Source organism: Asterias amurensis, chromosome 13 (assembly GCF_032118995.1).
Source record: "Asterias amurensis chromosome 13, ASM3211899v1".
Lineage (NCBI taxonomy): Eukaryota > Metazoa > Echinodermata > Asteroidea > Forcipulatida > Asteriidae > Asterias > Asterias amurensis.
Window position 1 is genome coordinate 1,798,546 of NC_092660.1, and position 27,786 is coordinate 1,826,331.

General features: G+C 36.6%; 1 protein-coding gene and 1 long non-coding RNA gene across 2 annotated transcripts; one reads left to right on the forward strand and one right to left on the reverse strand.

Moving 5' to 3' along the window:
- Positions 1 to 804: 804 nt before the first annotated feature.
- LOC139946099 (receptor-type tyrosine-protein phosphatase T-like) lies at positions 805 to 20,698 on the forward strand. The gene is made up of 32 exons (XM_071943702.1): positions 805 to 940; positions 1,575 to 1,883; positions 2,836 to 3,087; positions 3,609 to 3,743; positions 4,806 to 4,949; positions 6,073 to 6,210; positions 7,106 to 7,243; positions 7,783 to 7,836; positions 8,497 to 8,808; positions 9,689 to 9,804; positions 10,551 to 10,758; positions 11,072 to 11,174; positions 11,422 to 11,656; positions 11,944 to 11,983; positions 12,306 to 12,402; positions 12,768 to 12,805; positions 13,268 to 13,605; positions 13,743 to 13,830; positions 14,060 to 14,136; positions 14,816 to 14,852; positions 15,537 to 15,634; positions 16,102 to 16,227; positions 16,458 to 16,609; positions 17,102 to 17,237; positions 17,351 to 17,500; positions 17,819 to 17,918; positions 18,181 to 18,257; positions 18,694 to 18,828; positions 19,088 to 19,213; positions 19,763 to 19,908; positions 20,256 to 20,391; positions 20,611 to 20,698. Exons 1-32 carry the CDS (start codon positions 844 to 846, stop codon positions 20,680 to 20,682), a joined length of 4,410 nt encoding a protein of 1,469 aa, XP_071799803.1. The 5' UTR covers positions 805 to 843; the 3' UTR covers positions 20,683 to 20,698.
- Positions 20,699 to 23,075: 2,377 nt separating this feature from the next.
- Positions 23,076 to 27,544, reverse strand: LOC139946101 (uncharacterized). Its single transcript, XR_011787204.1, has 4 exons — positions 26,458 to 27,544; positions 26,249 to 26,350; positions 25,045 to 25,139; positions 23,076 to 23,831 (listed from the first exon to the last, which is right to left on the reverse strand). It is a non-coding gene; the product is annotated as an uncharacterized lncRNA (long non-coding RNA).
- Between the last annotated feature and the right edge of the window lie 242 nt (positions 27,545 to 27,786).

The following is a 27,786-nucleotide window of genomic DNA, read 5'->3' on the forward strand; positions in this document are numbered from 1 at the left end:
TTCCTTGAGCAAAAAGCTCTAAACGGGAAACTATTTTTGTTTAGTTCTCATCAAATATGACATTTCAGACAGAAATATTTCAAGGGATGTTTTCTACTATTATCATCATTAGATCGTGTGGGTTTTATGTAAATCTGTGATCTTAGGGTTAAAAACATTTTGGTAATGTTCCTTTAATGTTTCCTTTTATTACTGACGAGGAAGTGAATGTGGAATAATACTAACTTTGATTGCGTATTCTGATGATGGTGGACGCTTTTATGACGGCAGGTAAATCAAATTCATTTATAATTTCATTTTCGAAAATGTATGAATACTGTCATGAACAGGATCGAATTCAATACAATTGTTATTATTAGTTTTATGGTCAAAGAAGAGAAGCACAAGTCTACATATTTTTTTAATCTGTGCCTAAAATGATTCCATCGTTCACTGAGACTTGTTTTATTTTGCCTTCAAGTTCAGAAGGTGTTTTTCCCACACGGCCATGTATCTCATTCTTACGTACAAGGAAGATGTCATTTGGGGAAAACCAACCAACCACAAGCCAAACTCTATAGCACGCCCAAATAGCAACATTTGAAAAACATATAATTGCTTGCCTATTGGTTTTGCCTTTTCATGATATCCTATACTTATTATAAAGGAAAGTTATAATGAAATGTTGCTTAAGACCTTCTGCAATGCTTGGCTTGATACATCTGATTATACATCCTGGATGGCCTAGTGAAGAAACATTTGAACTTTTTGATGTCAGAATCTATTTCGCTGACCGTATTGCAGTCTTCCACTCTGCGATAAATGTCAGCTCCAACTAACTTAAAGGTGTCACTACAAACTACGATGAATGGACGCGGGATGAAAGACTGTCCGGCTGTGTCTGGATGTACTTTACTTGGCCTTCTGCTGGTCCTTCTAGTTCTAACACATTCTTCACAAGGTAAGACGATTGTTTAAGGCTATTTAGTTTTAAAAAATTTCCCCCTCTGTTGTTGCATGTGTTATTGCTAGTTTTTTCTTGTTTGTTTCTTTTGGGTGTTTGTTTGGGTGTTTATTTGTTTTATTTCGTTATATTTTTTTACTGATAGTTTGAAGTTAATATTTGTTTTGAGTAATTACCAAAACGTGTACCTTCCCTTTAAGCTATTCAAATGTATACACCAAGTGAGAATACTGGTCTTTGACAGTTACCAAATTAAGGTGTTCAGTACCTATATATGAGGCTTTAAAAAATTATTGAGGCTTTTAAAATTATTAATATAAAAAACTGTAAATTTGTACTATAATTCAGTCTTTTGGGCTGCGACAATCAGATGTTTTTAATAATAAACCAGTAGTAATAATACCAACTGTTGCACACAATGAAATGAAATACACGCATCTAGAAAATAGTTATTTTCAATTATTGTTTGCTTTTGTGTGATCATTTTGATACTTAAGTTACACAACAATGCATCCACGGGGTCTACAGTGTTTAAAAAAATCAACAAACAATTATTGTAATTTAATAAATGCTGGTTGCTGTTTACAGATATTTTCTCTTTTTATCGTACTGTTTGCTTTTTGCTTTCTAGCAGCAGTTCCTGATTTCACCTGCTTAAACCAAAGACTTTATGCAACAGCAGGGATTTCACATGCTATTGGTGGCTTCAATAGTGGTAGTGACTATGGAGCACACGTCTCCTTTGAGCGTGTCCTAGATACTGGCAGTGGCAGGAATCTACCAACTGGAGGATATGACAGCGATCTTCCAGCCTCTTCAATCAGTGCCAGACTTTATGACATGCCTGCCTCCATTGGGGCAGACAGATTCGGTGCTTACAACTGTATCTTCAGGTCACAAGACCCCGTAAAGATAACAACAATAGTTTTGCGTGATAACGGTAAGGGACATAATTTAGTACTTTATAATAAGTGAGTTATGATTTTTATCATCACATCTCGTCTGTTGGAAGAGTTTAGATTACTGTTGACCCAACAAACTGATCCAAGAATTTGTGGTGTTTAATTCTCAAAATTACACTATTGTCACGATTAATTCACTTTTTAATCAAACAAACCATTTTGTTTTTACTTGTGTTTTTACAAAAATTCATGGTATTACAAGAAATGATACTCGTTTTGTATTTTTCTATAAATAATAACGGTCTATCAACTGAGCTAGTGATGTATCTCCAGCTTCCTCCACATTGACTACGAGTGCAGGACAGGATGTAACATTGACAATGACACAGTTATAAAACGGTCTATCAACTGAGCTTATTATTGATTGTAGGTGATGTATCTCCAGCCTCATCCACCTTGACTACGAGTGCAGGAGAGGATGTAACATTGACAATGACACAGTTATATAACGGTCCATCAACTGAGCTTAATATTGATTGTAGGTGATGTATCTCCAGCTTCATCCACCTTGACTACGAGTGCTGAAGAGGATGTAACATTGACAATGACACAGTTATATAACGGTCCATCAACTGAGCTTATTATTGATTGTAGGTGATGTATCTCCAGCCTCATCCACCTTGACTACGAGTGCTGGAGAGGATATAACATTGACAATGACACAGTTGTTTAACGGTCCATCAACTGAGCTTAGTATTGATTGTAGGTGATGTATCTCCAGCCTCATCCACCTTGACTACGAGTGCTGGAGAGGATGTAACATTGAAAATGACACAGTTATATAACGGTCCATCAACTGAGCTTATTATTGATTGTAGGTGATGTATCTCCAGCCTCATCCACCTTGACTACGAGTGCTGGAGAGGATGTAACATTGACAATGACACAGTTATATAACGGTCCATCAACTGAGCTTATTATTGATTGTAGGTGATGTATCTCCAGCCTCATCCACCTTGACTACGAGTGCTGGAGAGGACGTAACATTGACAATGACACAGCATTACGGATCAGCCAATGAGCTTCGATGGAGACACAATGGTGATGACGTCACTGCATGGAATGGCCAATCAAGCGTCAGTCTCCTTAATGTCCAACTCCATCATACTGGTATCTATGAATGCTTCATAAATGGCAGGCATCATCTACAGAACCATGCACTCATGAAACTCCTGTTAAGACGTAAGTTGCCAGATTATTCTTTTTTTCTAATAAAAGAGTTTTCTTTTTTTCTGTTATATACACCGTTGACAACAAATCAACCAACTCAAATTGGTTTTGAGATTTGTTTGCCTATCAGTTTGTATCATTGAATTTACTAGACAATTACGTTTTTGATATTTCAATTCAAATCACTTAACATGTATGAAATATTAGGGCCTAATATTGTTGGGATCAAACTCTTTATGGCTATCTATGTCCTAAAATGTTAGTGATGAGGGCAAATCTAGATCCAAATGACACCTGTCTTGTCTTCAAACTTGTCAAACTTTTCAACCTTTTTTTACTTGTCAGACCAGTTTCTTCCACTGCCACAAAATGTAATAATTTCTGGTCACACACTAACACTTCACATCAAATAGAAGTGTCCAAATCTAAATTGATGGCATGACCATGATGTTCATTACCAAGATTGATCTTCGTGTGGGATTTAGTTTCATTGAATTAGTAATAAAGACCTGTTTGATAAATTTCCTTTTCAGAGTGCTCGCCCAATAAATGGGGTCCATCGTGCGATAATGACTGTCCATTCTGCTACAATGGCGGTCAGTGTGACGATAAGACTGGTGATTGCATCTGCGCTCCAGGATTCAGTGGTTTACACTGTGATGAAACATGTAAGTTGAACAGTTTATTTTGGTTGCTAAGTTACAAATTGAGTAATTGTCAATAGATTCATGACCATCGATTATGTTAAGGACAATGGACGAGAAAGTGTAGATTCGTGGATAGAATGTACGAGCTGAGGGTGAGTACAGTGTAGTCACGAATCTACACTTTTTAGCCTATTCTCTGACTTAAACTATTTCCCTCAATCTGGTTGTAGCCAGAACAATTTGAGTGGTGGGCAATAAATCTATTTTTTTTATAGTCCACGAAGGGTGAGCAGGTCAACAAAGTTGTTCATATTTAATTATTTGGCCATCATTGCTGCAGTTCAAATTTCAGGCATGATGCCAGGTTTCCAAACTGCTCATGTCATGGGGGCCTTGCATTAAGTTGATTGGCCTCGACTGTGAAAGATACTCCTTCATTTTAGCTGGGTCAATGCACAGGGGACAATTTTGGTTTATTCAAGGAGAAATCTGTGCTGGGCAAAAATTGTGAGTCCTGGGCCCAATTTCATAGAGCTGCTAAGCACACAAATTTGCTAAGCATAAAATTTCTTCCTAGATAAAAATAGGATTACCAACCAAATTTCCGCGTGGTTTTCAAAATAAGCAAACAACAGCTGAATACCAGTAACAAGAAATATGCAACAAATGGAAATTTTGTTGGTAATCCTGTTTTTATCAAGGAAGAAATTTCATGCTAAGCAAATTTTTGTTGGGCCCTGGGCAGGCCCAACATGGCTACAACACTGATGGACATCATTATAGTCATGCCAGAAGGCATTGTGTGTCCTGAGATGAAGTGGTATAAGTTCTCTCTATGCACCTGACTCTGAAAATGTTTGTTCAAAGGACAGAGGATAGTACTCAGGGTATGAAGAGCTCAATACACACTGGTGTAATGGCAAAAACCAAATAGTATGACCTGAAAATGTTGAAATCATAGGACTGTACGTGTATCTGTATAGAAAAATCTGCCATTTCTATGGATCACTAAAAAACTTCTACTTTTAAGGAACACTATTTTTAGAGGACTAATTTTTATTTCACTGTTAAATATGTTTGCAGTGCGGGGCAAAAACTGGTTTGGTCAGGACAGTCGGCTGCTATGTAGCAGTGGGAATCTAGCTTGCCAGGGACACTTGATGTGTCTTCCGGATCCCTTTGGATGTACATGTGCAGCTAGCTTCACAGGCCAGAAATGTGAAGACGGTAGGTTTTTATCAAACTCATAATGACAATCAAAGATTAACCCTTTTTAATGTAAGTTGAGTTCTTGATAAACTATGATTGAGCATGTAAACAATTAAAGATAATATCAAATACAGAATAAAAGTGCAACAAAAACAAAACAGTGCAAATACATGGCTTTTCACTATCAGTCAAGACTTTAAAAACATATAATCTGTTGACAGTAATTGAAAACTTTGAAGAGAAAAGGCATCAACATTATAGAATGATGTCCTAGTTTAGTTAAGAAATAGTGGCCACTTTGGCAACTTAACCCTCCCCAAAATCTCAAAAGATTTTCTAAAGGAATTTTGTGATTGGAGAGGATTGAAAAACTGTGGGCTAAAATAAATATTGCTCTCACTGGGTTTAGCATACACATCTTATATAAGTAAAAGTCTGAACCTTTTGATGCTGAGTTAACATAGAATGGAGGATCATGAATGATTTAGGAGAGTCTGTAGCCAAAGGCACCATGGTTTAGGGGTTATGACTGGTCTTTCTTTGGATGAAAAAGCAAACATGAAAATTTACAACCATTTAGTCTTTTCAATTTCTGCTATTTCATCCCACTTTTAATTGTAATTTTTTGTTATCTTATACTTCCTGTTCAGCACTTAGAAACCTTGTATTAAGCGCTATATAAATGCTTTATTATTATTTCCTCTTTGAGCAGGCAAGGCCATTTTAATTTTCTTGCAAAAGCACTTTCATTAGGAATTGTTAAAGTTTATGGGAAACTTTCGAAGAGGCACCAATGTCAAAAACAGGGCAACAAGCCAAGGCTATGTGGTATTAATCTAATTCCAGAAATTACAGAAATATTTTCCTTTAAATAAGCAAGAAACAATCTCTCTGATGTTTTATGTTCCTTTTAGGAAAAATAAACCCTCATATTTCATACTTTCAAATGGTTTACTTTAATTGTGTTTTTTTAAGAAGTAGCAATAGTAAACTGGAAGGTGGTTCCATGTTCAAGTAGAAGGAATTAGATTTGGAACAATGAGGGCTAACTTTATTTTCATATGCAAGCCAAAAGACAAACACAGTCAGTCAAAATTATTATATTAACTTGTCAAATGGATTGCCTTATTTTCTTTTACAGATTGCGACGACGGATACTTTGGTGCTGGTTGTAAGCTAAAATGTAACTGTGCGGGTAATGCAGTGTGCGACAAGGGAAATGGCACATGCGGAAGTGGAGTAACTTGTACAACTGGCTTCACAGGAGAAAATTGTCAGAGTAAGGAAGTATAAAACTTATTGTGATACATGTCAGCTTGTTATTTATGTCCAGATTCCTCATTTCAATTTCAAAGGCAGGCAGTTGAATTCACATCTGGTAGTCTGTTGATTTGTGGCTCTGGATGTTTTAAACTCTTCACATTGGTAATCAAAAAACATTTTGTATGCCCATGCCCACTGTTATCTTTTACAACTTTTTGGAGCCTAGAAGTTGTCCCGGGTGTTAACCAATGTCCTATGTAGACAAGTCCAGTAGAAGTCTAGGCATGTAAACACATTGTCTGATATGAAATGTATGTTTATATTTAGCTCTCTTTTGAAAATTGTTGATATTAAACTGAAAATAAAGAAACAAAATTCACAGACCCAATAAATTATCCTTTGCTTTTCAAACATTCATTGATCTATTCTGATAAAAGGAAACAAATTTAACTGTCGACTCTTTCATGCGCCAACCTGTCGCTAGCATCAGTTTTAAATCCTTTCAGAAAAATAGTTGTCAAACAAAAGATAAAGATCACACCACCACACAGTTTTCAGAATTGGAAAGAGGACACTTGAGGGTGCTCTTGTAACCTACTTTTGGGAGGTCGCCATTTTCAACAAACAAATAAACAATTAATGTGCATGAAAGGGTTAAGGAGTGTGTTAATTCTGGATCTGGCAAAAACAAGGTCCTTTGCGTCCAGTATGATGTCAGTGGCATAACGCAGTCAAGAGATAACATATTCAATAAATGTAAAATGTCAGTCTTTTTCAGGAAAAAAAAAACAGAAAAAGGTCAAGAGCTGCTGAAAATGGCGAAAATTTAGACATTTTACCAACAATTCATATCGCCTTGTAAAATGTACTTTCTGTTAAAATCTGTCATTCTACACTATTTTTAAATATAGTTTGTCCTGATGGTCAGTTTGGAGTTAACTGTATGCACAGATGCCATTGTGAAAATAATGCAGTTTGTGACAAAGGCTACGGGAAATGCCCAAATAATGTGATGTGTGCAAACGGCTTTAGAGGTGATAACTGCCAAAGTAAGTATGACAAAAACCTACTTTGTTTCCAGCTGACCATCGGTCCTTTTCCTGTTCCTGTTCCTTACACTTGTTATTGAGACAAACTACATGTATAGTCATGCAGACAGTAATTAGTGACTTGATATAATAAAGTCGACTATAATAAGTTATTGTATTCTCATCCACATCAGTGATCAGCAGAGAATTTGTGATTAACAGCTTGTACACTTTTTGACCACTTTATAAGCATTACGGTGTCAATTATAAGTTACAGAAAAGGAAATTAACTTGGCTAGAGCAGGTTTTAATTGAACCTGAGACCTCCAGATTAACATGACGGTGCTCAACTGACCAATATATAGCCCTGACAGTCTCCCAATTTTGCTAATATTATTTTTATGATAGTTATCATTATTATGAACATTATTATTATTATTATTCAGGCTATTCTACACATGTTCACTTATTGTAAGGGTATTCAAACACTGAAGGTATTGAAAGCACAGTTATTTGGAATTTTTTATTAAACACTTTTAAACACAAATGTGTTCTTTCAGACTCTTGCCCGTATGGTCAGACTGGTCTTCATCCAGACTGTACAGCGTGTTATGGTAAGGTTAGCAAATGACTTGAGCATTAAAAAACATCTTTAATGACTGATTTTTCAAAACATGTTAGCCACAATTAAAATTTTTATATTACGCTTTTCAGTTCCAAATTTTTCCTTAAAGTGAAATATGAAACAAGAAAGAAAGGATTTTAATCTTGTGAATTAATTCTGATAGTATAAACCATGTGTACCAGTGAAATGGCGGCATGTCTTGACCGAGCGGATAAGATCACCAAGCTCAAGCTCTGGTGTGTCTGTTCAGCAGAGTGTGGGTTCAAGTCCCAGTGGTGACATTAATTGTGTCCTTGAACAAGACTTTTAACCATTATTGCTTGGTACAATGTACCTAAAGCCGTAGTACCCATCCACGTACCATCGATGCAGTAAAAGATCCACTAGTACACACTATAATTGCTCCTCTCTTAATGTAAAGGAGTGAACATTTCACTACCTTGTTAGAGTGGTGTCAGTTTCGCTCTTTTGAGAGTGGAAGTCAATCTGTGTCACTCTTTTTGCGTGAAACTGTCGGCACTTGTTATGCTAGGAAATGTTAAGTTAAAATAAAATTCCTATAACATTGTCTTTTAATGAAAGCTGTACTCTGGAGCAACTTTGGGTTACGGAGAGAGTGAACAAGATTTATGGTGGTATTTTCTTTCAGTTCCTGTATCAGTGATCCATGAAGTCAGCTCTGAGCAAGCCCCCAGTAGAAACATTACATGGAAGGCTCCTCAAAACAAGTGTCCTGTTATTGACTATGCGGTACAGTATCAACTGGTTATGAGAGATCTTTGCCAAGAGGAGGCTGGGGAGTTTGAAACTCTACACAACACAACAGAGAGACAGTCTCCTTTCCCACATCGTGATTCTTTACCCAATTCAATATACAAGGTTCGTGTTCTTGCCAGGAATGAGGCAGGACTTGGTGAACCTCAGACTGAGGACTATATGGAGTTGACAACACCAGAGAAAGGTATTCCTGACAGGACAACTATTAAAGTGATGAGAAATGCTACACTGAACTCAGACCGTTTTATGTATACAGTGGTGGTAACGACAATACCAATTATCTTATACCTAAATAATTAATGCTCTTCTTATTTTCTTCTCTAGTAACACTTTTATCTGAGTATGCTGTTCCCAGAAGACTGGTAACATCCCTTGAAGGGTCGTGGGTTCGAATCCCACAGAGTAACACGCCTGTGATATTTTTTTCACAAGGCTCGGGAAAGTACTGAGTATACAGTGCTAACACACATCGGTGTCACACACATCGGTGTATGGGTAAAAAAACAATTAATATGCTTTATCCCCGATGCAACTTTAACATCTCTTATAAGCACAAACTATGTTACAAATGTCACAGAAAGTAATTTTCTAAGACAATTTAGAGGAAACCTACTGCATGCAGAAGGAACATTTCGAAAGCAAGAGTTGCTTTCCCTAAAATATGTTGGTTTCGCAAAGAAAATTAAATCGACGTTTAAAGGTAAATGTGGTTCTCTCTATATAAAAAAGAAATTAAAAAAGTAACCGGACTTTGTAAACTACTCCAAGTAAGATGACATCTAACAGGATTGACAAACATCTGTTCAGTCGTTCTATTAATTTATACTTGAAATCTTTCTGGTAAGGAAGCCAATGATCTTTGAAAATGACATGAACTTTTACCCGTAAGCCTTCAGTGTATAATTTATCATCGAGAGAGAATATGTCGAATACATATTCAGATTACACAACTTTCTATCAACTAACACAGTGATTTTAATACTTTCTATTCATCATCATGACAATTATTAAACAGAAGGATGTAAACGCTAATTTTATGTTTTGTGTTTCAATTATTATTTCAGAGCCAACAGGATCTCCAACAGACTTCACGAGTACTTCAAGAAAGAAATATAGTGTGGCATTCAGCTGGAGTGAGATACCATGTGGTCAAAGAAAAGGTGTTATTACAAAATATAGAGTGAGTCTTTTTGGCAGATTGTTTAGATCAAAACAATGTTTCCAATGTTTCAAATTACTCCATATTTCATTATTTTAAATCTCAATTCATAAATACCTCAGACAGTTTCGCTGTTCCTATTGGCGGAGAGCGCGTTACGTGGGGGTGTCTAAACCTTTGATAATGACCAGTGTTTATAACCGGTTGTGAGCGGATACTCCGTACTAGTCTTGGTGCAAAACGTTTCTTGTTACGGGCGATGCGGGTGATGTCGGTGAAGTGGCCGCGCTGTGTGTGAAAGGAAAACAAGAACGTGTTGCACCAAAACTATACTCGCATGCGAACAAACGGAGCCGGAAACTGTCGGAAATAGAGGCGTCTCATTCATAACAATGCAACACACGGACGTCGTACATGTACATACAGAGCTCAAGCAAAAGAAACAGATAAGGAAACAGATAAGTTTTAGAGAGTTTCTTACTTTATTACGCCTTTTAACCAAAAAGGCATTCATTAATGGGAATAAAAGAGTAATGACTCGTTTTTTTCACGGCCGTTTAAAACTTTGCAGGGTCAATGCGGTGTGATAAGGCCCTCGCTTTCGGCTCGGGCCTTTATCACACGGCAAGACCCTGCCGATTCTAAACGGTCGCTACCCTTTTATTCCCTTATTAAGTTTACTTGAGTGTAGTATGTGAACATTTTCAGTGTCTTTTTGTTTCCCATTTTCAGTGTCTTTTTATTCCCATTTTCAAAACAACGTACAGCTCTCATACAGGGTGCTGGAAAAACCTTATGACACCAACTTTAGTCCAAACAGCTCATTTCAAACGGTTGATATAGAACCACCAGATATGCACAGCAACATCAGTGGTTTAGAACCAACAACAAAATATGATTTCCGACTGAAAGGTTTCAACAGTGCTGGTGTTGGAGAGGATGCAACATTAGAGGCATTTACTGAAGTTGAGACAGGTATTATGACACTAGCATTTAGTAGTTATCACAATTTCGTTGAATTGAATTTATGGAATCTGAAATTTTTACTGTAAACAAAGTTTTGTTTACTTTATACCCAAGTCATTAAAACTAAAACTAGAATTATGTTTTGTATTTGGTACTTCTTGTTTGGGAAACGTCTCAAAAGTCTGACACATTCTCATCACGTAGTTATGATTATACGCCAGCAATCCCTGGACTGCTAGAAAAAAGCCTCATTTGACTTTTGAGTAATCTTCTTCGAACAAAGAATATTCCATGGATAAATTGTTTTTCTTTGACTTTACAGATATTTCTGCTCCGACTCAGCTATCCGAAAAAGATATTTCAGATTTGACTTCTTCCACAGTCACTATAGCTTTGAGTCTTCCATCCTCGTCAAAGTACATTACGTAAGTTACATTATGCAAATGATGTTTAACCTGTATAATTTTAAAACTGCACATCCTTAATGCGCCAACGTTCATCTTTTCTCGTTGATTTTATGTGTTGTGTATAGTGAAGCATCATTTTCGGTTTTTAAAATTGCCTCTGTTTGGTCTTGAACAAAATTGTCAAAGAAAATATCAACATTGTTACTGAAACAATGAAAACTGAAATTTAAATACCTACTCATGATGTTGTTTCTATATTGTTTAGAGGCATACAAGTTGGTGTACAGCGGGTTAAGACAGTCACTAGAAGGGACACCAGTGGATCAAAGTACCAACGATCCACTGAACCAACTCTTGATTATGTAGCTGCAGAATTACCTAAGAAGGATCTCCCTGCAACACTCACTGTGGGTGACGGAGAAACAGAGGGAAACAAACCCCTGGAAAGCAACACTCAGTATGACATCTATCTGGGATCAGTCAGTAGGACTTCTCAATCGGTAAGCCTTGTATTTTACTTCTTGTGTTATTATTTTACCAATGACAAACTGACCCGTTGCAGCAATGCAGCATGTGTATCTACTCTCTGACACGCTTGCCAATAAGAAGAGTGCTGGCTTCAGATTTCTCCTGAAGACAACCAGGCATACTGATCGAAACGTTGAGTCGCTAACGTTAAGTTCTAGGCATTAAAAACGAGTAAACATGCTTTTAAAAATTTTTTTAAAACGCAAGTTTGATAACAGCTTAAAGATGTTGATTTGATTTTTCTCTTCATTTTTCTTAGACTTTTGCCGTTGAGTGGAATGAACCACTCAGAGTTCAAGGTAATTTACTGCTCAAAAACTCCACCTTTAATCGTATTGTAAAACATTTTGCCTTGTTTCAACCGGGGTCTTCAAACTAAAGACAGGAAGGGAACAATAGTCTGGTTCCTTTATACTTTAGTGATGATAAAAGCTATTGATCGTATAGGGTACGATCCACAAATGGGTACATACAACGATGCACATACAGATGCATGTCATTTGATTAGTGTTACTGCTGCATACGTCACTACATAACTTATTATAGGAGTCCAAAATGGATATTTATAGGACGCTTTGTTGTGTACTTTCTTTAAAAATGTAAACGATCTTTGTTTGGCAGTGCCACAAAGTGCAAGCCCACCGATAGCTGCTTTTGTGGTTCCATTGATGCTGATTGTCCTGATTGGTATTGTGGTTGCTGTGGTCTTCAAAATAAGGTAGTTATTAAAGTCTCAATTGAGTAATTTCTGCGCTCCCTCCAAATATTAATTTGATCCCCCATAATGTTGTTTTGAGGGAACGAAAATACATATCACGGGAAAGAAATTACTTTTAATGTTTTAATTGGTTTCTTACAACTAAATTTTAAGGGAAAAAAAAATTACTTCGAGTAACGCAAAAATATTTCGAGGGGTCAAATTAATGATCTTTTCAATTAAGAAGCTCTGTAGATCTCAGCATTCGGCTGCAAAGCATGTGATAAACCCTTCTTAATGCGTCAATGAACCAATCAATGCAATTAATCTTTGCTTAGTGAGAGGTTAATTTTGTATTTGTTGTTTATTTTCCGTACCTTTGACAGGCGAAAGAAGAGGCTTAGACATCTCAACGCTGTAAATGGTAGGTCACAATTAACAACTCTGTAAACTTTCATTTTAGTTAAATCAACATTTTGTGCAGGTTTGTCTGAAAGGATGAGAATATTAGACTTTAATTTAAATTCAGGCCTTTATACATGTATGGCTATTATTTTCTTAATATTACAAAGAAACCCTGCCCATTCTTCTATTCTGTAGTGCTAAGAATGGCTACCCTTAAACTCATTAAAATCGAGAATTACAGGAGTTGCTAAAAAGTTGGAATGTGGTCATGCTCACATCTTAACAATTATATCCTAGTTACTGAAGTTTGGACTTAATTTTGTCGTTGGCAGACACGAAAAATGGAGATGTGTTAAAGCATCTAAACTACTGAAGATTGGTCAAATATTACATAGATTTTAAATAAGTGCTGCACCTCCTCTTCTATTGACAACTTCAGTTAAGTTTGTTTTCAAATGTTTGTTTTCATTTGTTTAAACAGCAGGGGTGCGGATAGGCAATGACAAACTTTCTACAGGACTAGACAATCCTGACGTTGATTTCACCTATGAAGTTATTGCTGAAACCATATCAACCAATGTGCCAATCATTGCACCACCCGCTCTACCAGCCACTACACCAGCCATTGCGCCAGCCAATAAACCAGCCACTTCACTGGCCACAGCACCAGCCACTGCACCAGCCAGACCGAAACAGGTTAAGAAGAAGAAGCAATTTACGGCTCCTTTTCCGATTCCGTTGTCAGAGTTGAAAGATTATGTCAGCAAGAAGAAGAAGGAAACGTACAAAGAAGGCAATGGGTTTCTGTTCGACTATGAGGTGAGTTATGATAATAACAAGATGTGAATTTATTTATTCATTGGGTTCATTGCCTTTACCAATACACGCTAATGACGACGATGAGCAAGATGATTGAGAATAAGAGTTAATTTTTTTTTATTATTTTCAATATTTAGAGTTTGCCCGATTTCGACCGTCATTCATGTGAAAGAGCAAAGGATGACAAAAACAAGGAGAAGAATCGCTATGTAAACGTCATTCCATGTGAGTTAAAAATGATTATTACTTATGATCAACATTGTTTTCATACATCATTCTGAAATGTTCGATCTAAAGTGAGGTGTTGGCACCCCAAGTGAATTTAGGCACCACATGGAGGAATGTTATTCCTCCATGGGCACCATAAACAACCTATCTCCATGCCTCTCTGTCCTCAACTGTTCAAGTTCATGGCCTTACATTTATTGGATTCCTAACTTTTTGTCCACCACAGATGATTTTTCTCGTGTTGTGCTTGAGAAACTACCAGATCAACCAGACTCCGATTATGTAAATGCAAGTTACATAGATGTAAGTTAGTGATAATGATCTGTTTCTAATCTGACTGATCCTTTCAAGTTTATAAAGAATCGATTATAGACCACTCAAGATTTAGAAGAAGCTTCTTGATCAGTAGAGTCCTGTCAGCCAGTAAAGAATTCTTGATAAACCACTTTAAGATTAGAAAGAACTGAGACAAGTTAGGGAAATGCCCTGAGCAGAAGAGGACTCCAACCAATTATGGCGCAACAATTAAATAATTAGTAAAGAGTATTTGAAGGCGCCAAAATCCACCAAATTAAGGTGCTCAAGGAGCACAAGAGTAAATCCTCACACAGTAAAGGATAATTAGACAAAGACCAAATCGATAAGCCACAAGCTGGATTAGACTATGATACAGTAAATAAAGCAAACTTTCCCCGAAAGAGTGTGGTAGAACACAAGAAAAAATCTCTTGAAATTCAAGTAGGATTTGAAACTTTGCATGGTGGAGATAAGATATCTAAGAGTTTGCGGTAACACCATGTAATGATCTCTAAATGAGTTGAGGTGGTTCTGAAAAGAACTGTTGGTTTAACTCGACGTTTCGATCAGTATGCTCTGGGAGGGAGCTCTTGAAATTCATTCCAACCAGCCCAGAAGAAGACTGTATTAAAAAAAACATCTTTGGAAATGCAAACAATGTTTTTGCTTCTTCTCACCATTACAGGGTTTCAATGAACCGAACAAATACATAGCCAGCCAAGGTAAGTCAAGTTAATAAAATAAACAAACTTATGCAACTGTTCTTAGAGGTTTTGAACACTAAAATTTTAAAGGAACTATAGGCCTACAAACAATTTGTAAAAATGTTTCCATCGTGGCCGAGCAGCTTAGCACAAGACTCTGTCGTCAGAGTGTTGGTTTAAAGACACTGAACACTATTGCTAATTGTCAAAGACAAGTCTTCTCACTTGGTGTATCTTAACATATGCATAAAATAACAAACCTGTGAAAATTTTAGCTCGATTGGTCGTTGCACCCTTGTCACACGAAGTTGTGTGCTTTCAGATGCTTGATTTCGAGACCTCAAATTCTAAACTTGAGGTATCGAAATCAAATTCGTGGAAAAGTACTTCTTTCTCGAAAACTATACGTCACTTCAGAGGGAGCCGTTTCTCACAATGTTTTATACCATCAACCTCTCCCCATTACTTGTTACCAAGTAAGGTTTTATGCTAATAACTATTTTGAGTAGTTACAAATAGTGTCCATTGCCTTTAAGCCTCATTCGTGGCAAAAGTTGCCTGAGATGAAATTATTAATTTTGAGAAGGCAAATACTATACTTTAGGACACTTTATGGGGTAAATTTCTTCATTTGGTATAAGATACGGATCAGCAGCTCACCTTCTGAATATCTCATTATTATTTTATGAATCACAATTCCAGGTCCAAATAAGGCTTCAGTTTGTGATATGTGGAGGATGATATGGCAGGAGAATACCACTAAGATTGTCATGCTCACCAACCTACAAGAAGGAGTCAAGGTAATTTAAGATGCATTGCTGCTGGGACAATAAGCTCACACTTATTTTTCACACCAAAAGTAGATTTGTAGTTGGTACCCTGTCTTTATGCAAGTATAAAGACAGTGGTTTCATAGGAGACTATGATTTTAAACGCGCAGTGACGTAAGCTTTCTGTGTTTTGATTGGTCCGAGGTGACGCTTGGCAGCTGCACCTTGTCCATGAAAATTGATGTGGTGAAAGGTGATTATGGCTTCAATCACGAGCCTCAAAAGTGTGACGTCAGATGTCCAGACTAAACCAAAAGCAGCCGTCGTCCGTTGGTCTTGCGAGGGCGCTATGTAAAGTCAAAGGTCAAACGGGTGCCTGATAAAGAGGGACATTAAACGGTATCTCAGTGCAGTCGGTGCTAGAAAGCGCACATTGCTCATTTATTTTAGCCGGGATGATTCTATTTGGTTTGTTCTATTCCTTTTTAATCTTTTAGGAAAAATGTGAGAAATATTGGCCAGACAAAACAGCACAGTACGGCGATTATGTTGTCACTTTGAAAAAAGAGGAAACACACGCAGACTACATTGTCCGAGACTTCATAATTACTCTAAAATTAGAGGTAATGAATTACATAACTTGTTTATCTTAATCCAACACAAACAGACTTTACAAAGTGTATAACTTCATAAAAATAGCGACCCATAAGTTTGAACTATGCCAGGTGCAGAACCGAAATAAACCATTTTACCACGATCCTTTGCAATCACACTCTCCTACTGTCTATATACACTGTGGACGATGCCGTTTGTTTAAGTTATGCTCCAAATTCTACTTTTAAACACTCTATAGGATGAATTGACCAGACAAGTTCGTCAGTATCATTCCACAACATGGCCCGATACCGCCTTGCCTGATGATCCAATCAAAGTGGTGAACTTTGTCAAAATGGTAAAGTCCAGCTACAACCAAAAGAATGTTGGTCCAATGGTCGTTCATTGCAGGTTGGTACTTATGTGATTACATTTTTATTTTTTATTTTTTTTTTTTTTTTTACAGTTGATTAAAGACCACAGGGGAAACTGATAGGGAGGCAACCGTTATAAAGAAATCACTATGGGATTCCGGTTTAGGTCATTCAGAAGAACTTGGATTCCCGGCAGGATAATCTACATAACCAGGATCCCGGACTTGACCGGGAGCCCCAAAAATCCGCTAAATTCTCCTGGAAGATTTTCCATTTAGGATTTCAGCTCAAAACTAAAAAATTACTGTTTCACAAAAAAATGTAATGATTTGAACAAACTTTAGTCGATGTGAATAGAACAACACTTGATTTCTGTCTGTTGGATGTATTTAGTAATCAAGCAGATGGAAATAGAGTTTAGAGAGGTAAATTAAGCAAGAGAACAGGATCGGGTGCAATTGAAATTTAGGCAGAGACTAAAAAGTATGCATCAATATTATAGTTCATGCATGTAGTTTTTTTTTTTTAGCACTGGAATCGGTCGTACTGGTGTGTTTTTGGTTTTGGACGCCATGTTGGACCAGGCAAAGGCAGAAGATCGAGTCGATATCTGGAACTTTGCTTGCGGCATGCGAGACAAACGGATGAAGATGATTCAATCACCGGTAAATTAGATACTTCAATTTATCTCAGGTCATTTGTTCCGTCTAGTTTCTTCTCGTTTTGTCCAATGTTTTCTTGAATTGTAAAATGATTTTTTTTGTATTAATCAAAACAGGCCCAATATGAGTTTATCTTTGATGTCCTGATTGAGACGTTCCTTTGTGGTGACACCAGCATCAAACCGAAACAGATTACCACCAAGCTGACTGCTTTGAAGAAAGTCACAAAGGGCAGTGGGAAGACAGGACTGCAACTAGAGTTTGAGGTGACAATTCATTTTATTAATTTTATCATTTTTATTTCAGGTTGTTTCATTTCATTGTTTTTGAGGAGACTTGAAATGTACCAACATTTCATTAAAAGTGTTCTTCCCTTGAACTGTGTGTGATAAGCACTGGCAAAGTCGCCATATTAAATGCAATTTTAAACATCTCCCTGCTTAATTTTGTACAAAATCTCCCTGATTACGAATGTATGATGTCATCTCTGACGTAGTCATAAGGTACCTGAAATAAGCATTTAATCTTCACCTAATCATACTACATTGTATATTCAAATCATTATTTCTGTCTTTAATAAACAGACCCTGAATTTGGTCACCAATATTCCGGACCCTGACAAATTTAAAGGAGGTCGGCAAACAGAAAACGTTGAGAAGAACCGATTTCCAGACAAACTACCTGGTGAGGTTTTTGTTCAGTTTATAAATGACTTCTCATGACAAAGCTGTTGTATGTTTCTTAGCAAAATAGATTTTTCTACCAAATTAAAGTTGTAATTGTTCAGCGATCATTTTGAAATAAATGCATTCAGCGGGGGTAAGTTCTTCAACCACACAGTTGCTAATTTAAAGCTTGGTTGAACCAGCTCAAAGCATGCTCTATTTAGGACATCCTTGTTGGATCAAACAGTGAAATTAATAACACCAACATTTTATTTTTCAAGCTGATCAGTTCCGACCTCACTTGATGACATCAGGACAACATGGATCCAACAACTACATCAATGCCTGCTTTCTTAATGTAAGTCATCATACTTCAGTGATTTGTTGAGTTCCTTTTGATAAACCAAACCATCACAGAAATATTTCCATCTAATAGCTCACTGATTCTAAAGTTCATACCAGTACCAATACTCCAGAGAAATATTTCCATCTGAAAGCTCACTGATTCTCAGTTCATACCAGTACCAATCCTACAGAGAAATGTTTCCATCTGAAAACTCACTGTTTTTAAAGTTCATACGACTAGCAACCCTCAAAAGAAATACTTGCATCTGAATTTAAAATTCACTAGTACCTATTTCAATTGCCAAAAACAAAATAATTTATTTAAGTTTTGGGGTTCTGTTTTGCAACTCCTTGAAAAAAGGGTGCACTTTACGTAAAACCTCACTGGACCCGAATTACCTCGGCCGTCATGGATCAACAATTTTTCTGGCAACTTTCTTAATTTACAGAGTCCTAGCTCCAAAGGAAAGTACATTGCTACCCAAATGCCCTTACCCCACACCATCAGTGACATGTGGAGAATGGTCTATGACTACAAGTCAACTTGTATCGTCATGTTGAATACAGTAGACAAAAACGATCCGGTAAGTAGAACATGTACCGTTGCTTGGAAAATCAATTTCGAAAATCGAATTTATTTGATATGAAATATTGTACTTTTAAAAACTGTTTTTATTGTATTTGTAATTTTTTATTTTTCAATTAATTTGAAACGAAGTTAAACCATTAATTATTGTTTACTAAAGCTAAAAGTACACATAAATTGTGTTATTATCTAAAAGTAATTTGTTCATTAATTTGATTAAATTTATCAATATCTCTACTAATTTGTCTTCCTCACAGACATGTGTTGAGTATTGGCCAGAGAGAGACTCTGCATCATATGGCAATCTGACAGTCACTCTACAGTCTACTAATAAAGTGGGACCAAACATCATTATACGCTACCTAGCCCTGGCTGATGATCAGGTACAATGCTAGAATTAATCATTGAAACTAGGGTTGTCTAAGTAGGTCACTGTGGCTGTGACTTTGGCTGTAGCTAATGGTGTTACTTCCCTGGCGGATATACAGAGTACCAGGCCCAGAATTCATATGATTTGATTTCTTGTAAAAACATTCGATTTAAAGCAAACTACTAAAGAGGACGGCACAAATTCATTATGTCCGAGGAGGTAAAAGCCTCTGTTGCAGTTCGTCTTGATTATGGTGTCCCTTCAAACCTTTCCAACAGTTTTAAGATTGTCCATTGTGAAGTGTATAATGTATAATGTCCCTATCTTGAAAATAAAGGACAGTTCACTTCAAGCCTTTACCTGTTTGAAAGGCAGAATCGTTTAACTCACTGACACTATTCCAGGTTGCATAATACATCAATGGTGCCTTGACGTCAATGCCTTACTTGGGGCATACCTACAATGTCATTACAAAATCAAACAACAAGTTTTGTTTGCACTGACTGACTTTCCAATTCCAGAAGTTGTAAGTTTTTGTTTCATACTTGTCATTGATACACAGGAATCCCGTCTGATTTGTCACCTTCAACTACTCAACTGGCCCGTTGGTGGCGTACCATCGTCACCAAAATCCATCGTAGAGTTGGTGACAGCCGTTAAAGAGTGGCAACTCCAGCATAAAGACGACCGAATTATAATTCAGTGCATGTATGATGTTTGGTCTTTTACTTCTGCTAGTTTTCAATAAAAACACAATCCAATAAAACTCTGAAAAATAAATGTTGTAACTTTAAGCTGGCTCATTGTTTTGAATGAAAAGAACAGAGTTTACGTTTTGCGGTTTGTGACAGTAACTTGATAATTTTTCAACTATTTTCAACGTATTTCAGTGAAGATCCAGATATAAATATAAAAAAAGAGAAGAAACATCTCTAAGATTTGCTGTAAGAATATGATAGGATGGTAGAATTGTTTGTGTTTGAAACAGAAGAAATCCCAAAACTTTTACTGTGTACACGACAACTCAAATGATTTTGTGGTTTTTTGTTTGACAGTGACGGTGAGGGCGCTAGTGGAACATTCTGTGCTCTCCTTAACGTCATAGAGAAACTGAATATTGACAATGTGGTGGATGTCTTCCAAGAAGTCAAGAAACTCAGAGTCTCATGTCATAGATTGGTGCAGTCACAGGTAAGCTGAGTTTGGTATCTCAAGGGTTGATACTGCTGTTATGCCGTGCGTTTCAGTAATGTTTAGCCTAAGTAAATGCGTGTAAAGTCTTCATCAAAAAGTGCGCACAACATTTCGTAAAACCTGAATGAAATGATTCTTCATTCAGAGGACTTGAAAATTAAGTTACAAATGAAAAACCAAATATTGCATTTGATATTTTCGTTTTATTTCGTTCAGGAGCAGTACGAGTTGATATACGAGGCCATACGGATGCATCTGGGCGCTGCCGTCGTGTATGCAAACATTTAGACCCCCCCCCCCCGCCCATCAACTTGTGGAAGCCGTTACCAAAACGACCAGTCAAGTAAAGATAGAAAGTGGTCTACTTTATAAGATGGTCAAACTAACTTTTATTGTTGTTATTTAAGGGTGGTAATTGTTTCGACCGATTTTGTTTGAGGTTTTTTTTTCCGTGCTGATGGGCAAGCGGACTCGATTGACAGAAAAGTTCGTTCTGGTCAAGAGGATGTTACACAAATAGTTCTGAAATGTTGCAAATTTACTTCAACCGAATTTTCCCCCATTATTGTTAAGCCCACAGATTGGAAAATGTATACAAATGTTGCACTTTTCCTTTAAAATTTCTTTTAAATTAATAAATTTATTACTGTTTTATGACCGAGTCACATGTGTTTTTTTATGCTGCAGAAATCGGGGGAAAATCATAAAGTGAACGGGTTTTCATTTTAAAACATGTGCCTGAATTGTAGGTTTTTACAGGTTGGTTGTATAATTGTGGTTAAAAATGTTAATCAATTAATACGTACAAATCAAAGGTTTAGATGGGACATCGTAGCAAGAGTCCGGCCATAGTTTTTGGAATAAAATATACTAACTTTTAAACTAATAAATAGGTCATTCAATACTCAGACATTATTCAAACAATTTGTGAACTTAGGCTTTAAGAAGGAAACTAACTACACCCATTCTATAGGGTTGGAAGTTCGAACTCAGCAATATTAGATACTTCTAAAAGTATACTTTGTTCATTTCCTGCTTTTATCCCCATTGAGAACCAATACCACAGACAATGTAAAATGAAAGTTATGCGATTCGTGTCGATCCTTGAGCAGCTGTATTATTTTATAGTAGTCATGCCTATTTTATTTAGTACTTCTTATTATTAAAGTAGGTTATAATGCCATCAATGTATAATACTGCAAATACAATTTGATAAGATCAACTGTAAGCCAAGAGTACTTGAAAGAAAATTATATAAACAGAATCTGAAATAACGTTAAGTTTACTTTATTTTATTATACTCAGACATAAATACATTTACTTTTTGTTTATATTGTAGTCAGAACTTTTCAGAAGGAGGTTAAATATGTACGTTTTATTAGTTTATGGTAATGTTACTTAATAAAATGTAGATGGTTTTTCAGGAATGCTGTCATAGACCTAACAATATTATTTACAAAGAGTCCGAACCTTTTGAGAGATCGATCTATCGGTTGTTCAAGCAGTGCCAAATTGCATGAAGCTGATAAGCAGAAAATACTGCTACGAACATTTTAAACAAAATATTGAAAGTCTCCCAGTGTCTTGAAAAGATATTAAATATATTTGTTCGAACAATTAAAGATTAATTTTTTATTTTCAGATGCCTTGAATTCTAGACCTCAGCTAAGGTCTCTTATTCAATTCAAATATTTTAGTGAGAAATTACTCTTTTTTCTCAAACAATATGTTAGTTCACCATGTTTTATACTAACAACAGCTCTCCATTCCTCATTACCAAGTAGGTTTTTATGCTAATAATTATTTTGAGTAATTACCAATAGTGTCCAGTGCCTTTAACCATTTAATTCTTGTCTTATATAAATGTGGATAATTAAAACTAATATGTGAAAATTTAATATCTTACAGGTGGTAGAATGTTTTATTTACTGGGAAATTTTGAGCCGTTATGAAGAATACTCCACTATTGGAATAAGAAGCTATTCCGACAGTAACATTTCTCAAATTCAAATTTTTGGGGATACAATGTGAAATATTTCCACACAACCATATGGAGTGATAGTAATGTTTACATTTTTATAAATTTGTTTCAACAAAACCTCAACAAAATGGAGTAGTTGGTATGACACAGACACTGCTCTATTACTGCAAGGGTCATGGGTTCCAATCCCACCCGAGTAATATGCCTGTGATTTTTCTCACAGAACTCGGGTAAGTACAGAGTATACAGTGCTAACAGACATCAGTGTATATGGGTAAAAACCTAAAATGAATATGAAAATACAAATTATATAGAATTAAAGGTACATGGACACAAATTCAAGGAAACAAGATAACCCTGACACTCATGGACGACCCCAGTATGATGAGCAGCTGACCGAGAGTATCAAGATTATCATATTCAAGAAACTGGTTACCAAACAAAACTGTTTTGACACGATCACAAATTTGTTTTATACCAAAGTTGAGAGTCTGCGTATGTCAGAGTTTAATTTCTGTCTGAAAGAAGGATAAATGATGCGGTTATTCAGAAATACATGTTTTCAAGTCACATTCCAAAAACTAGTACAAATAAGAAAACTGTAAACAATGTAAACATAGAGGCCTACTGCCACGTTGCAATAATTCAAGAAATGATTTTTGAATAACTTGGTGTATCTCAACATGTGCATAAAACAATAACCCTGTGAACATTGGAGCTCACCAAGTGAGAATACTGGTCTTTGACAATATTACCAAAGTTGTCCAGTGTCTTTAAAAAGCCTTATTGATTAAACTTTAAAGACACTGGACACTATTGGTAATTGTCTCAGACCAGTCTTTTCACTTGGTGTATCTCAACATGATTATGCATAAATAACAAACTTGTGAAAATTTGAACTCAATTGGTCGTCAAAGTTGCGAGAAAATAATGGAAGAAGAAAACACCCTTGACGTACAAGTTGTATGCTTTCTTTCAGATGCCTTGAATTGAGACCTCAGCCGAGGTCTCGAATTCAATTAAAATATTATACTTCTTTTCTCCAAAACTATGTTTCTCACAATGTTTTTCATTATCAACAGCTCTCCATTGCTCACTACCAAGTAAGTTTTTATGCTTACAATTATTTTGATTAATTACCAATAGTGTTCAGTGTCTTTAAATGAGCTAAGGGTCTTTTCCAAACCTCGTCATGGGCTCTGGCTGCGGCTTGCCAGCTCTGTTTGAGTTAGCTCAAGCCTGAAGCCAAAGCCGGAGCCCAAGCCGAGGTTTGGAAAAGGCCCTTAGCTTTGAATGACATCGTACAGTCAATAGGGCGCCCTCATGGTCCAGCTGAGTTCACTTGAATAGTTCGCCTTGTGTGCAGAATCATCTGGCTAGACTCGACGCAGTCCTCCTTCAGCTGGTTGCACAGTCCAAAAAGTTCTTCAGCATCTGCATCAAAGTGTCGCAAAAACTGTGGGAGAGAATTTTTAATTTTTGATTACAAACAAACCATTGTTATGAATTTGTTAAGGGCTCCTAGGCACTGGCCAGGTTGGGTAATAGTTTAAAACCAGTGTTTTCACTTGGTGTTGTCAAACATTTTGCATAAAAATAACAATAATCTGCAACAATTTGGGCTCAGTTGGTCATCAAAGCAAAAACACCCATGCTGCACAAATTTTGATTGCTTACAGATTTCTGAGAAAGCAGAAGGCCTCTGAGAAAGCAGAAGGCCTGAAGTCTTTCTCAGATTCAAATATTTTAGTGAGAAGTAGAAACTACCTCTTTCGCAAAAACTTTTACTTCAGAGGGAGTTATTTCTCATGTTGTATACTTTCAAAAGCTCTCAATTGCTTGTATCACCATTAATTTTGTGTTATGCTCGTATACATTTTGATTATAAATAGACCATGTGAGCTATGTTTACAATAAGTGTGGCCTTGTTCATTCTTTGGCTAGTCCTGGCAGGCAAGAAACTGCACTGGTCATATGGGAAAGTTGAAATTTTGTGCCATAATTTCCACACATAAATCCAAGAGTTATAAAAGTAAACCTGGACAAGTTTTGAGATGTGCCCCTTTTTATCATATCAAAAGTTGATGAAAATTGGACAGTGCAGTCTCCATAAAATACAAGATTTTATGTTTCCTTCCATTGGGCTGTGTACCGTGCCTGCAGGAAGCCTATGCTTGGTAGTGGCTCTTTTGTAAACATTTCAGATAAATTATCCTAAGGAATAGTCAAGAGAGACTGTCATCCAACCCAGATCACAAAAATCCTTCATCTGCAAGCATGACGCAGTCAAACAGCACTTCTGACAAATTTTACAGAGCAGTGATTTGTTTAGCCGTTGTTCTTCTTCGTTAAAAAATGAAGCTCCAGTTTTAATGAAGACGCCACATATTGGATGGCTGTTTTTTTTTTAAGAATGAAAACTAAACTAAGAATGAATGTGCATTCAAAGTTTGAAGATTTCAACCTTCAATGGTGATTGATTTGGGGTCCCCTTCATCTCTTACCAAAACTTGGAGATAAATGTCAAAGAAAATGTTAAAGGGACACGTTGCCTTTGATTGGGCGAGTTGGTCGTTTCATAACAAACAGGTTTCAAACGCTTATCAACGACCAACTCAAACAAATCCAAAGCAACGTGTCCCTTAACAAATCTTTTCAAAGTTTCTTACCATGCGGTCTGTTGTTGACTTGTTGATGTTTCCTTCACCATGCCTGTTGCAACAACTCCAGCTGTAGGCTACTCACCACTGCATACAAGACTCGACTGAAAATAAAGAAAACAAAACTAGGGGTGAGAGTCATTGCCATCAAAAAGGCCTGAAACTGGGTTACAAATTCTAAGGTTTGTTTGAAATGACGGCATTTCCACCTTTTGGTAAACCAATGAGTTATAGATTTAGAGGAGCTTTTTGAACAGTGTCCGCAGCACTAGAGAATTAGATCAAACAGCAGGATTTCTTTATAATGGAAAAAATACTGTCTGGTTTTCTTCACTAGGTCAACATAAAAAGTCTGAATTCAAATAAAAGACTGAGAATCTCATCCTAGACCAGCTCTTGACCATTTAATGGTTACTCTGCATTGATAGTTCTAAGACAAGCTGAACATTGTTTCAAGAATGAGCCATTGTTCTTATTTGCAGAAACACACATGATACTTTTAACTCTTATAATTTATTTTGATGATGGCTAACTCGCTGGTAGATTGGTTGTAAGTCATGGGTTTAATGACTCACAAATAGTAAACAAACAAAAAATTGCTGATAATGTAACCATAAAAGTAGACTATGTTCTAATCCAACATTATTGAGGTTCTTTTCAAGATGTTCAAAAATTACTGTATATTTCTCAAAGCTTTTTTGTTCAAATTAACTGGAAAGATCCTTTGTTTGTTTGTTTGTTTGTTTGTTTGTTTGTATGTTTGTTTGTTTGTTTGTTTGTTTGTTTGTTTGTTTGTTTGTATGAATGATCTTTCCATCAAGGAAACTCAGCAAACTCCCACAAAGGGATATAAACACCAATCTGGCAACAACCATTCTCTCTCATACAAACATTGGTTTAATGTCTATGAATTTTGAGTTGCACAAATCAAGAAATTGTGATTTATCAGTAACTAGACGACAATATTTATTCTAGTCATTGTGAAATTGGTTGTTAGCATGGGGATTCGAACCCACAACCTCGTGATTGCAAGTCCTGCAGTCTAACCACTGGACCCCGGTGACGACAATACTTATTCTAGTCATTGTGAAATCAGTGGTTAGCCTGATAGGATTCGAACCCACAACCTCGTGATTACAAGTCCTGCAGTCTAACCACTTGACCACGGTGACCAGAAAGACTATCATGCAGTGGTCAAATCAAGTCAAGTTACCTTAAGATTACCTTGATACCAAAACTGTCACCAGCTACTTGTTCCAGAGTTGTCAGCAATGCGCACAATCACCTCTTGCCACATTCTCTTCAGAAGAATGGACTGTGAAAAACAAAAGCAGATTAAATAGCCTGTGGAGTGAAAGTTAGGAGCTGCAGAGGAAAAGTTAGTGGCTGTGGAGGGAATCGTTAGTTTGCTTTTAAACTTACCCAATACTTAACCTTCTGATAAATCAGTTACTTAAAAACTGAATGGTCCTTTGCTCTTGTTCTGTCTTCATTGTCATATGAACTTGCGGGAAGATCACCTTGGCTGAAGATGTGAAGACTAGCTCGCCATGTTCAGAACAAACTGCATAGCTGGAAGAAAATCATTAAAAACAATGTTAGCGTTTGACACAATAGTAAGCTTAAGTGGGGTTCTGATACCTTACCAAACTGTTCTCATCGGTGTCCAAGAGATGCTACCATCAAGGCACAATAACTTCTGTGGGAAAAACAAAAACAAAGTTAAAGCCAGTCGATAAAACGTAAAAAGCTGCAGGTGGAGGGAAAGGTTGTTAGAAGCTGTGGAAATAAAAGGTTGTTAGAAGCTGTGGAGTAAAACGGTTGTTAGAAGCTGTGGAGATAAAAGGTTGTTAGAAGCTGTGGAGTAAAACGGTTGTTAGAAGCTGTGGAGATAAAAGGTTGTTAGAAGCTGTGGAGTAAAACGGTTGTTAGAAGCTGTGGAGATAAATGGTTGTTAGAAGCTGTGGAGTAAAACGGTTGTTAGAAGCTGTGGAGTTAAACGGTTGTTAATCTTTTATACTTATCCTGATACTTAACCTGTTGACCTCTATAGCGACCTCTAACGACCTCTGGTCATCATGCATCAAGGACATCAAATGAAGACTCATCATCGTCTGCCCAAGTTCAGTCTTGAACCTCACATCTTGCCTCTGAACCTCCTAGAAGGGTGAAGGGGTTAGTCTTCTATCTAGGCCAACACTATTATAATATCTAGGCCAATGCTATCTTACCACCCATACAAACCTAGGCATCACTGGTGTCCTCTTGCTCATGGCTGGTCACTCTGCATCCTGAATGAGAAGACACTTCTTGATTCTTGCTCCCTTTCTTCTTTCTCTTCTTGCCTCTTTTTGGTCTCCTTCTTTTTTTTAAATTTCCCTACTCGCGTTTTTTTGTTAGAGCGCTCGCAAGTGGAATTAGTGGCATGGGGAAATTATTCCCAACTTAAATAGATTTTCAGTTTTGCAGAACTAAATTATTTTACAGTTTTCTACTTATAAATACATTATGTTTTAAACATTTTGTTTTTATTGTTTCATTCTAATTTGAAATGTAAGGGACTTGGTGTCATTTTTATACTAAGTTATAATTACTACATTCAGAATTCGATGTAATGTTGACATCAGGATTAAATAATAATTTAGTCTGTCTAAATTATTAATTTAATACTCCTCAATCAAACATTGATCATCAAATGAATGCAGATTCGTGGCTTGGTGTATTCTGAAGAGGAGTATTTATAATACTTTG